The sequence below is a fragment of the Monodelphis domestica genome, chromosome 3 (assembly GCF_027887165.1).
Source record: "Monodelphis domestica isolate mMonDom1 chromosome 3, mMonDom1.pri, whole genome shotgun sequence".
In the NCBI taxonomy this organism is placed as follows: domain Eukaryota; kingdom Metazoa; phylum Chordata; class Mammalia; order Didelphimorphia; family Didelphidae; genus Monodelphis; species Monodelphis domestica.
The window spans coordinates 435,901,127-435,914,141 of record NC_077229.1 but is presented as its reverse complement, the minus strand read 5'-3'; the positions used below and the strand labels follow the sequence as shown (position 1 = coordinate 435,914,141).

The 13,015-nt window shown below is 37.2% G+C and overlaps 1 protein-coding gene across 1 annotated transcript in view; it reads right to left on the bottom strand.

The window, feature by feature from the left end:
- The window catches only part of LOC100021996 (O-acyltransferase like protein-like), an 83,126-nt gene extending 70,685 nt beyond the window's left edge, over positions 1–12,441 (bottom strand). Inside the window, exon 1 of the mRNA XM_016431629.2 lies at positions 11,765–12,441. Coding sequence (XP_016287115.1) covers positions 11,765–11,945 — 181 coding nt within the window. The 5' untranslated portion in view covers positions 11,946–12,441. The remainder of the gene's footprint in view (positions 1–11,764) is intronic.
- Positions 12,442–13,015: the final 574 nt, after the last annotated feature.

Sequence of the window (13,015 nt, the reverse complement as noted above, 5' to 3'; positions counted from 1 at the left end):
TAAATTAACATGATACTCAGTGCAAGTTTTCATTTCCCCAAAACTATAAACAATTCATTTCAATTATATTAGACTAATGGCATCAAATTTCTGTTTCTACATGGAAACATGGAGGCATTGGCAGAGATTAGTCTCTGAGATGGGATAGAAAGAAAAGAAAAACCTTGACCAAAGCATCTCAATATGCAAAAATAGGGTTGTCTACCTGAAAAATCTGAGACAATGATATCTTCAAGATATGTATCAAGGCAGGCAGGGAACTTGGACTGATTGAGAAAATTAAAGGTAAAGAAATTAAAATAATGACCAAATTATTATTTGATGTAGATTTTATTTAATATATAAAATTTAAAGATAAAGAAAATTAACAATTAATCATCTTATTTGATATTATACAACTAATTTGAGGATGTGATAAGACTAGAACTCAGTTCTCTTGATTCATATAGCCTAGTGCTCTTTCTCCTTTACCAGAATGAATTGTCATAGAAACAAGTCATGGAGGGAAAAGCTCACTTGGATAACAGTTTTTATACAAAATTGGAAACTCATTCTTTTTCTAAGAAGTATTTATTTCATTGCAGTATGGTCTAGTAAAGTAGTTTTACTCATTTCTTTGCTACTATCTGTGTAACATCAGGTAAGTCATTTAATTTTTCCTGAGTGGACCTCAGTTTCTTCATATTTGACATGAGGGAAATGGAACAAGTTATTTCCAGTTTTATGATTCTAGCCCTGAACTTGGAATCATCTAAGATGAATCTTGACCCTGACTTTGCTAGATGTGACCATGAATGGACAAACACATAACCTCTCTGAAACTGTTAATTCCTATGAAATGGAGATAATAATACTTATATGTTTGTGGGAAGGATTATTTTTTTGGCAAAGATAGTGGAGTTAGTTTGCCATTTCCTTCTCTAGGGCATTTTACAGGGTCCCACAGCTAGTAAGCATCTAAGATCACATTTGAACTCAGGAGTATGAGTCTTCCTGACTCCAGGCCCAGTACTCTATCCACTGTGTCCTTTGAGAAATACTGCCAACTCTTAATATGCCATGGAATTGGAGGTAGAAAGTTGAAATCTATAGATAATCCAGAAATGTTATCTTAGAAAACATTATCAATTCTGTCCCTGAAAACTTCTTTAACAGATTGACTCACATTTCACCTCCCCTCTTTCCTGCTGGTTCCATCTCTAAAATAAATAGTTGTTCAAACCACCTGAATTTAGGCTGCAGAAGACTACAGTTAGATGCAGAGGGTGAATAATTCACAAGCTGGATAATGAGCCCTTAACAAATGCAGAGTTGGTTGTACTTGGGGAGAAGGAGGAGGAAGAAGAAAAAGAGGAGGAAAATAAAGGCTCTCCTCTGAACTAAGTAAGTATAGAAGTGGGGAGACACTATGGGGAAGATAAAAAGAGAGCACATCTCTAGTCTGTCATTTATCACCTGTATGACCATCACCAAGTCATTTCCTGCTTGAGTTATATCTTCCTCATCTGCAAGATGAAGGGTTGAGAAAGCTGCTAACTGCATACCTTTTGCCCCAGAAATACCACTATTAGGCACACACCCTACAGAGATCAAATAAAGACAAAAAAAGTCTTAAAAAAAACCAAAAAATTGTGTATAGCAATTCTTTTTGTGGTGGCCAAGAAGCAGAAATTAAGGGAGTGCCCATTAACTTGGGAATAGCTGAAAATGTGCTGGAAGGATAATGTAATGGAATACGACTAGACTCTGAAAATAATAGATCATTTCAGAGAATCCTGGGGGAACACAGAGAGTGAAGGGAACAGAAAAAGAGCAAATTATACTATAATGTAAATGTAAAAATGAAGAATTTGATTGATATGGTGATAGACCATGACACCGGAACACTGATGGTAAAGAATGCTACCCACCTCTTGCCAGAGAGGTGACTAAGTATGGAGAATGAGATACATTTTTGGACATGAAAATTATAGGATTTGCTTTGCTTAATTATAATAACTTGTTTCTAGGGATTTGTCTTTTTTTTTTAAGTGGGTGGTTAGGTGGGAGAGAGAAAAAAATAAATGCTTAGTAACTGAACAAATAAAATTTAATTAAAAAATAAATGATTATAACTGAAAATAGAAATTGTACCTTAAAATTAAAATAAAAGGCCTGGATTAAATGACCTTTCAATCCTGTCATTTTTCACAGCCTTCTTGCCCTTCATGAACTTCTGATCTAAGTGGGGACACTAATTCATAGAAGACAATTAAATAGCAATGAAAATAAATGATAATGGTGAATGCTACAGGAATTCAGCGGCAGCGGATGGCAACATGAATTGGATGAGACAGAAGAAGGCATTATGAAGAAAAGGAAACTTAAGCTAAGCCTTCCATGCTGGGTTCTAACTTGGAGGAATGGCACTCTAAAAGTGGGTTATTCAAACAAGACTGATGGTCAAGAATGAGCATGATGCAACTTTGAGAAGACTGGAGAGACAGAAGGTAAAAGTAAAAGGCTTATTTTGAGAAGTAGGGAAGATGAGTTTGTTTGTTGTTGTTTTTTTTAACAACTCTTACCTTCCACCTTAGAATCAATATACTCTATTGGTTCCAAGGCAGAAGAGAGGTAAGGGCTAGGCAATGGGGGTTAAGTGGCTTGCCCAGGGTCACACAGCTAGGAAGTGTAGGTCTGATTTGAACCCTGGACCTCCCATCTCTGGGCCTGGCTCTCAGTCCACTGAGCTACCAAGCTGTCCCTAGGAGATCAGTTTTCATAGTCCATAAGGGTTTAGGCTCTGACAAACCTTATACATGAGGCTATGGAACATGAACTTAAAGCATTTGTCCAGTATAGTAGAAAAAGTAACAGTTTTTGAGTCAGAAGATATTGATTTGAAATTGGCTTTTTTTTAAAATGTAATTTTTTAAAAATATTTTTCCATGGTTAAATGATTCATGTTCTCTCCCTCTCCTCTTCCCTCCCTCCTCCCAGAGCTGATTCCACAGAGTGGTGCAGAGTGATCCCACAAGCAATTCCACTGGGTTATACATGTGTTATCACTTGATACCTATTTCCATATTATTCATTTTTATAATAGAGTAATCTTTTAAAACTGAAACCCCAAGTCCTATACCCATATAAACAAGTGATAGGTCATATGTTTTTCTTCTGTGTTTCTATTCCCACAGTTCTTTCTCTGGATGTGGACGGCGTTCTTTCTCATAAGTCTCTCGGAATTGTCCTGGATCAATGCATTGATATTAGTAGCAAAATCTATTACATTTGATCATTCTACAATGTTTCAGATTCTGGATACAATGTTCTCCTGGTTCTGCTCATTTCATTCTGCATCAGTTCACGGAGGTCTTTCCAGTACTTTTAGAAATCACATAGTTCATCATTTCTTACAGCACAATAGTGTTCCATCACCATCGTAGACCACATTTTGTCCAGCCATTCCCCAAATTGAGGGACATCCCCTCATTTTCTAATTTTTGAAATGGGCATTTCTGCTTATTTTCTGTATGACTTTATTGAAATTCCATAACCTCTCTGATCCTTCATCTCCTTCACTGTAAAATAAGGGGTCAGATTAGATCATCTAGCCTATAACTTCATCCTATAGATCTGGGGAAGAAAAAATTTTTTTTCCTAGAAAGGCTCTGAATACTGAAACTAGAAGGCAATATCTAACTCACTCTTCTCATTTTTTAGATCAAGAAGATGAATCCCCCAGAAGTTAAGTTCTGTGCCTAGCAACAGAGCTAGATCTGATCCCTAGTTCCTAGTCCATTGATCTTTTTAAGCCATCACAGAGCTTCAATGATCAACAGAAATAGGCTTAAATTTAAAGCTTATAAGGGACCTTGGAAATTTTCTAGTCTAATCCTCTCATTTGATAGATAAGAAAACTGAAGCCCAGAGGTGAAGTGATTTGCCAGAGGTTGAGAAGGAGGGTGGTTTTTAGCTCAGGTAAGAGAGTTGAATGTGGGAGGGAGAACAGGCGAGTTTTGAGTTCAGTAGAGAACAATGTAATTTGCTGTGCTTGGCTTTTTATAGAGAGAGATGTATTATTTTTCTAGCTAGGACTGCCCTCAGCTTCCCATAAGTAAACTGTAGCAGGACTCCTCTCTCTGCTTTGTTGGTTCCTTTGGCTGAATCTTTATATTCTTCCCGTTCCTTAGGATTGCTGGGAGTTAATAAGGTTCTTTCCTAAATAGGGTCCTTTACTTTCTTTGTATGTCCTTTGTCCCTTGGTGGCCTCATCCCTCCCATCCTTCTGATCATCACCTCTTTGCAGATGATTCCCAAATCTGTATCTATTCCTTCATTATTTACCTTGAATTCTCTGTTCAGTTCCAGTTGCTTGATGGATTATGTCTTCCAGCTCAGCATAGTTCAAAAAACTTTCACCATCCCTTCCTCTAAATCTGCATTTCTCTTAGGACAAAATGGGTGAGAAAAGTGTGACTATATGGGTGAAATTTTTATGACAGAAGTTTGTATGATCTAAGGTCCTTTCTAATTCTAAATTGTAAAGTTTTTTAATCTCTCGCCCCAGCAAGCTTCTAACTTTTTAGACTTTAATACCATGCCTCAGTTGTAGTCTCACATTGGAACCTCCTTAGTGCCTGGGGCTTCCTAACTCTGGAACATGTATCTTTCTCTGTGGTCTTCTCACCCTGGAATATCCCTCCTCTATGCAGGCCCCCTTCTAAGTGTTGAGTTCCTTTCCATTCCTCTATTTGAGGGAAGGAAAGATACTGCAATTATGAGATGACAATGGATGATGTTTGGATGAGAAAGGCAATGAAAAGCTCAGAGAAAGAAGATATTTGGGGTTTTTGTTTGTTTTAGTTTTTAGTGTTTATTTTTATTTCTAAATCCTGTCCTCTCTACCCTTCCTTCACCCTTTGAGAAGGAAAGAAATATTATGTTCATTATACTTATGAAGTCATACAAAAATATATTTCCACAGTAGTCATGTTGTAGGTGGAGTAGGGAAGAAACATTTTAAAAAGAGAAAAAATTTGTTTCAATTTGTAATAAAAAACCCATCAGTTCTCTATCTGGAGGTAGCATTTTTTCATCACGGGTCTAAAGAAGATATTTTAGATGAAAAACAAGACTTGGTAATTTAGAAACAGAGGATGAAAGAGAAAGATTCATTCTCCAACATCCTTTCTAAAAGGTGTTCATATGTATATATGAGATCTTGTGTGTGGGTAAATAGTGATTGTCATTAATGTGGATAGGTATTGTGAAAATTGGCCAAGAGGAAGATGATGAGTTAAGTTTCAGATATCTCAAGGTCAAAGTGACAGTGAGCCATCTGATAAACAGACTGTAACCCAGGCCATGTCTCTGCATATAGATTTGAGTCATAAACATAGAGCTTATATTTGAAGTAATAAGATTAAAGAGAGCAGAGGCAAGGAGAGGAAAGGAGAAGAGAAGAGAGAGGGGGAAAAGGAAGGGAGAGAGGAAGGGAGGGGAAGAAGGGAGGAAGGAACAAAGGAAGGAAAGTTGGAGAGAGGAAAAGAAGGAAGAGGAAAGGCAGAGAAATGCATGAAGAGGCAGCACCATTTTAGGATATACATTCATTTGTAAAAGGAGCAAGAATCTGGACTTAATACAGGCTCAGATAAAAGGAAAAAGAGCTGTCAGTGGGAACCAATAAGAAACTAAAAATGGAAGGAACCCTCAGGAAAAGTTATTACCATAGTATAATAGAAGTGAGGAGTTTCAAGAAGGAAAATAGATTTGGTCAGTAGTATTAAGCATCACAGAGGTCAAATAGAATGAGGACTGAGAAAAGGTAATGAAACTGACCCAGAGGAAGGTCACTGAAGATCTCCGAGAGAACAGAGTAAAAGGAATGGAACCTAAATTGTATGGGACTGAGGAAGGAGTGGGTGAGGAGGCAACAAAATAAAGGTTTGTCAGTTACAGGAAGTTGAGAAATAGAAGGGTAACTTAAGGAGATGACAGAACCCTGAAGGAGGTGGTTTTTCTTTTTTAAGACAGGAAAGGCTTGAGTGGATTTGAAAGCAGAGGGGGAACTAGTAGAGAGGAGACTGAATTTTATCCTCACACCTGAATTACCTTAACAGACTATGCAGCAGCTTGTCAGTCTCTCTGGCTCTCTTTGGAACAAATCTAAATCTTTCTGTTTATCTTTCTGTAATATGGCTTCATCCCACTTGTTCAAGCTTACTTTTCTCAGTTTATTTCTTTTTACTTCCTTCCTTCCTTCATTTCTTTTGTTCTTTCTCTTTCTTTCCTATTTATTTATCTATGATCTATCTGTCCATTTGTCTACTTACTTATCATCTATCTATCATTTATGTCTATCATCTATATCATCTATCTATGTCTGTCTATCATCTATCTCTCTGTCTGTCTATCTGTCATCTATCTATCTATCTATCTGTCTGTCTGTCTGTCTGTCTGTCTGTCTGTCTGTCTGTCTATCCTCTACTCTTTATTAACCCATCCACATGTTAAGCTTCCTTCCATATCTGTGCCTTTGCTGATGTAGTTTCTATTACCTCTTTCCCCTTCATCTCAAATCTCACTTCTTCCCCTTTGAAGTCTTTTAAAAAATTTTCCAGTCATTTTTCCCTTTCCCTAACTCTAACTATGCTGAAATACTATGGAGCAATTTTGGGGGGGTTAATGGTATTATTGTTTTCCTCTGTCTAGGCAGTTAAGTAGTACAGTGGATAGAGCTCTGTGCCCAGAATCAGGAAAACTTGGACTTCAAATCTGGCCTCAAACCCTTACTAACTGGACAAGTTAGTTAACCTTTGTCTCAGTTTCCTCAACTCTAAAAAGTGGGGAAAATAATAGCATCTACTTTCCAAGATTTTTGTAAGGAATGCATAAGATAATATTTGTAAAATGCTTAGCACAGTGCCTGGACAAATAGTAGATACTTCAAAAAGCTTGTTTCCTTCCTTTCTTCCTTTCCCACAAGGTTGTGAATTCTATTAGGATAAATATTGTGCCATATACTTCCTCATATTCTGACCTTTAGTGCCCATCTCCAACCTGGGCACTATGATTCCACTGAGAAGGAAGGCTGCAAATAAACTTGTACGTGTGTGGTGTGTGTGTGTCTACTATGTGCCAGGTACTTTACAAAGATCATCTCATTTAATCGTAACAAAAACACTGTGAGATAGTGCTGTGTGTATCCCCATTTATAGCTAAGAAAACTAAGGCAGACAGAGGTGAAGTGACTTATCCACTGATATATGGAAATCCCAGGTGAGCAGTCTCTCAACCAATAGAAACCAGATCTCTCTCTGTCTCTCTCTCCTACAATTAAAAGAGTTTTCTATAGCACTGAGAATATGTAACTTGCCCAGGATCACATAGCCAGAGTGTACCTCAAATCAGGATTTGAACCCAGGTCCTCCAGGCTTCAAGGACAGCTCTTTATTCATTACACCAGAAATGTCAAACATGCTGCCTGTGGTCCAGCAACACTCCAGAATATACCCAAACTACATTAAAATGTAATTAGGAAATACTTAACAAAATAAATAAATTCATTAAAAAAAAGATGACATTAAATTAAAAAAAAAAACCTTACCTTCTGTCTTAGTATCAATTCTAAGAGAAGAGTGGGAAGGGCTAGGGAGTCAGGGTTAAGTGCTAGATTCGAATCAGGTCCTCCTGACTTCAGGCCTAGTTTTCTATCTACTGTGCTACCTAGCTGCCCCAATAATAATACAATTTAAAATTTATATCACTATATAACCCTCATAATCCTTATGTATTAATTATTGGCCACAGTTTCTATTTGAGTTTGTCCCCAATGTACTACACCATATTTCTCTGGGCATATAATCCAGGGATTTTCCCATAAATACGTTAGTTTCCTCATTATTTATGAACAATAGTCAGAGCTTGCTGATTAGATTGACTCATGAGCCACCCTTTTTTTTCTTCTCCCTAAAAATGACTATATTACTAGAAAAACTCAGTTGAAAAGATGGGGCAGAATCCCAAACAATGCCTAAAAATGATATACCAATTTCAAGAGTAGACACTGCCTCAACCAGTACTGGCTGCTACATGAAATGGAAATCGGGTCAGACATGCAGGCACCCAAATCCTACATGCTCCACACAACCATCCTGCACAATGATTCATCCTATTCATTTGGGGACCAAAGAACTCGGGTACTATTTTTAGCTTTGCAAAAGAAAATACACTCCTCTCTTCCCCTCACCATCAATGGTCAATTTTCAGAATCCTACACGCAGTACAACTTTCTTGAGATAATATTCAAGTAACGAAGCAGGAAGATGGATAGCTGAAATGGAATGGGACGGGAGAAAATCTGGGGCCATCGTCACATCAGCAGAGACTGCTCTCTGGTTTGACCTTCAGTTTAGAAGCCCATTCCCAGAAAACCCCATTTATTTAATAAATAGTCATGGAAATTATTTTGCCAGAGAATGCTCTTTATCTCCAGAGAAAGAACTGTTGGAGTTAGAATGCCAGTGAATGCATATGTTTTTTCCCAATAGTTTACTTGTGTTTTTATTTTTGGGTTTTGGTTTTATAGGAGTATTCTCTTACAACAGTGACCACTAGGGAAGTATGTTTTGCATGATAATATGTGTATAACCCAGATCAAAGTGCTCTCCATCTGTGGGAGGGGGAGGAAAGGGAGGGAGGGAGACAATTTGGATCTTACAAGGTTGGAAAATGTATGTTGAAAATTGATATTCTATGTCATTGGGAAACTGAAAAATATCTTTAAAAAATAAATTACTTTGTCATAACTGGATTTGAATTTTCTTATATATTTCTTAAATAATGATAGGGTTATCAGATAGCTTGAGAGTAAAGGCAACTGCTTCCAATTCCATGCTGTTGTGAATAAGTCATGCACAACTGGGTTTTCCTGCTTTGTTATTGTATGTTGAAATAAAGTATGTCCTAATTGCTATTATTTTATGTCTATAATAATATAGGATGTGGGTCCTAAACATGAATGAAAATGGAAATTACAGTTTTAGTTATTCTATTTTAGAAAAGAATATACTTTACACACACACACACACACACACACACACACACACACACACATCCTGATTGTCAGTTCTGGATTTCCACTGGCATTACAGCCAAATTAAAAAAAACATTAAAGTACATTCTATGTATACAGCCCAAGAATGGTTATTAATGTTGTCCACTGGGAGGGGTCCAACACTGGTGGTCAACACTCCCAAGTCCAGACTAAAATGTAATTGGGAGATACCTCCTAGCTGTGTGACCCTGGGCAAGTCACTTAACCCCCACTGCCTAGCCCTTACCACTCTTCTGCCTTGGAGCCAATACACAGTATTGACTCTAAGATGGAAGTTAGGGTTTAAAAAAGATGTAATTGGAAAACATTTAACAAAATAAATAAAAATGAAACAGAACATATCTAATGTTAATATCCTTAGGCATGTTTTAGTGGTCCCTGTTTCTATTTGGGTTTGTCACCACTCATCTACAGTGAGTATGAGCAGTAGGCAGGAATGGAGGGGGAGTATTCTATAGGAAGACTGTATAATCCAAATGTCTTATTTTATAGATGAGAAAACGAAGATGCAGAGAGAGAGGGTGACTTAACTAAAATTATATAACTTAAATTATTGAACCCGGGTTGTTCTGACTCATGGAATCAGATCATTTGAAAGTTGGAAGGACCTTAGAGACCATCTAGTTCAACCCATACTTAGCCAACAATTCCCTTTATAATACCCCCCCATAATTAGTCATACAGCCTTTGCCCAAAGACCATAAATGATGGAAAAATTCTATGACTTATCAAAGCAGTAACATTCTACCTTTGGAAAGCTTTAATGGTTAGAAAGCTTTTCCTTGAATAAAGGCAAAATCTGCCTCTTTGTAGTTTCCCCTCATTGTTCAAAACTTCCTTTAAAAGTGAGCATAACAAGGGGAATCTCTCTTTCACAGAAACACACTTCAAAAATTTGAAGATAGCTAACACGTCCCACTCATCAGCTCCTCACATGGCACAATGTCAAGGTTCTTCACCACCTTGAGTGTCTTTCTCTCTACACTCTCCAGAGTATCAAAGTTCTCTCTGAATTGCTGTGCTCGGAACTAAATGGGGACCAAGATGCGATCTCTTAGCTCAATCTTCCTTCCATGCTACCTCCTTATAAATAAAACATATTGTGTGGACATGGGCAAATCCCTGACCACCCTTGATCTCCCTTCCTTCATCTGTCCAGTGAGAGATGGGTTAGATCATCACCAAGACGCTTCCAGCTAATTTAGTAATGATGATTCTATAATTCCATATATCTGTTTTTTTCTCTCACCCTCCATAGGAAGCTCTAGGTTCTCTTTGTTTAGATAGATTTGTGACGGATCATGAATAATTTTGGGAAATTGATGTGGCAAAAATATTGCTTACCGGTTTATCCACCTTCCCTACATAGAAGTTGGCCAACCCTACTTCCTTTCCCTCTGCAGCTTGGGCCATTGCACAGATTCATTAACAATACTCTATAATATTTTTAAAGCCTATTCAACAAAAATGAAGGAATAAATTCATTTTATAGATGTGGCCAGACATCAAGAAACCAAGATTAAGTAGTCATTTTTTACTACTCAGTAGAGTGTTATTCATCTCAATTAGAATCAACAGAAATGTTGGTTGAACTGAATTGCTTGTTGAAACAAGAGCATATATTTCAAAATAACTTTTATTCTTTTACAGAGGTTGTTCCTAATTCAGTTCATTCTGGTTAGGTTTGCAGTCATTCAGAGGCACCTTCAAGAGGCAAATACCCTAATTTCCCATGAACAAAATGAATCACAATACAATTTGTTCAGTTGATTCAGACTCTAAATGACCCTGTTTGAGGTTTTCTTGGCAAAGATACTTGAGTTATTTGCTATTTCCTTCTACAGATGAGGAAACTGAGGCAAACAGGATTCTGGGACTTGCCCGGGGCAATCCAGCTAGTAAGTGTCTGAGGCTGGATTTGAACTCATATCTTCCTCTATCTACTGTGCCAACTACATGCCCTAATAACACAAGAGAACATAAATAATGTTAATATGTGGTTTTCAAAGTCAACATGCTGCCTGCAGGGATCTTTATGTGTGGATTAGTAGTCCCTGTTTGTGTTTGCATTTGACACCACTGGTCTACTAGACAGAAGTAGGCTAAGAACTGAGGAATATTATTGTTTAGGAAGATAGAGTCAATCAATCGATCAATCACTCAATCAATCCAACTCTTTTTTTTATAGAGTTTATATGAGGAAACTGAGAACACGAATATAGTTCAAGTGAGTGAAGAAGCAGGTCTTTTTTCCCCCTCTATTGGTTACTTTTGTTTTCTTTTAGAAATTCTTGAATATTTGTCTAGAATAACAGTAGTAATAATAATACTGACATTTTCCTAGAGCTTTAACTTTTGTAACATGCTTTGCAAACATCATCTCCTATTAGTTTTATAGCAATCCTATAAAGCAAGTATTATAATGTATTCCCATTTTGCAGAAGAAGAAATGAAGGCTGAAAAATCTTAAGTGACTTATCCAAGATCATATAATGAATAACTTTATAAAGAAGGATTCAACCCTCTATCTCCTGACCACAGGTTTAGAACTCTCTCCTGTGCATCTCCCAGGATGAACAACTGCACAGTTCTTGGGTGCTCACATGCCAGTTTCCAAGCGAGCTCACCTTTAACTGCCCTACCCCATCCCTGCCAAAGCATACTTACTTCTTATTGCATAGGTCTTAGGAACCACTGAATTCAGATCAGAAAGGAACTCATCAGTGTCTTGAAGGCATCTCAAAGAAAGGTTTCTTGCGGAAAAGGCAGGAGACAAATGAAGGAGCCAAAATACCAACAACCAGGGCAGCATCATTTTCCTGTTTACCTGTCCAAATGGAGTGCTCATCTTGGTTGTCGGACCATATATTTATGTAATGGTGGTTTATTAGTCTGGGTGTCAGAGGAAAATGTGATTCTCCTTTCTCTTAACTTGCAGAGACAGGCTGTGTTGTCTCCTAACACCTGCAGAGCAGCCAAAATGAATAGAGCATGAAAGGCAATTTACACACAATTTATTACTGCTGAATAGAATATATCTCTGGCTTCATATGTTTTCCAGAGCACCTGGTTTTCATTAGTTATGCAGATCAAGATTTCCATTTCATATGGAGAAGTCTATTTTCCTCTAGTTGGACAGCCTTTTCTAATATTCTGGGGTCTTAAATATCCAAAATATGTTCCATTCAAAACACTGATGGCAATGATCATTGTTTGCTCAATAATGCCCATACATTTAACCCTTAAAGTAGACAAACACCAAAGAAACAATTATTGTTTATCTGTGCACATTTGTATTCACATAGTCTGTTGTATCATACTTTTTTATAGATATATATTCTTCATTACCTTGGGAACTGATATGTTCTTCAATCAGATATTTTTATAGGCATGATTTTTTTAAAGATTCAGGTCAGAAAAAAAGGTTAGACAAAATTTTATTTTATTTTTTATGAAACCAGCTTGTTAAAATCATACTTTAGGAATAGTCCAAAATCTAAGAAAATATGACAAGCAAATGTGGACTTACAAAGTAGAAAAATTAGGGTGTGATGATGCATAAGTACTAGAGCCAAGGAGCTGGATAGGGACATAGAGATCATCTAATTTGGCCTCGCCTGTCTATGGCTAAATGTCCTTTTTGGAGTCTTGGATGTTATAAGATTACAGATCTGTGAAGAACCTCAGAAGCCATAGAATGCAACCCCTCATTTTACAGAAGAGGAAACTGAAGCCCAGGGAGTTTAAGTGACTTTTCCACAGGCATACAGATAGTAAATGTTATAGATGAGACTCTTTCTACCATAAAATACTGTCCCTCAACAGGTCATCTACCTTCTGCATAAATATCTAGCGACAGGCTCAAGCTCATGAAGTAGACCATTTTATTTTCAGGGAAAATCTAAATTTTTGGCAGTT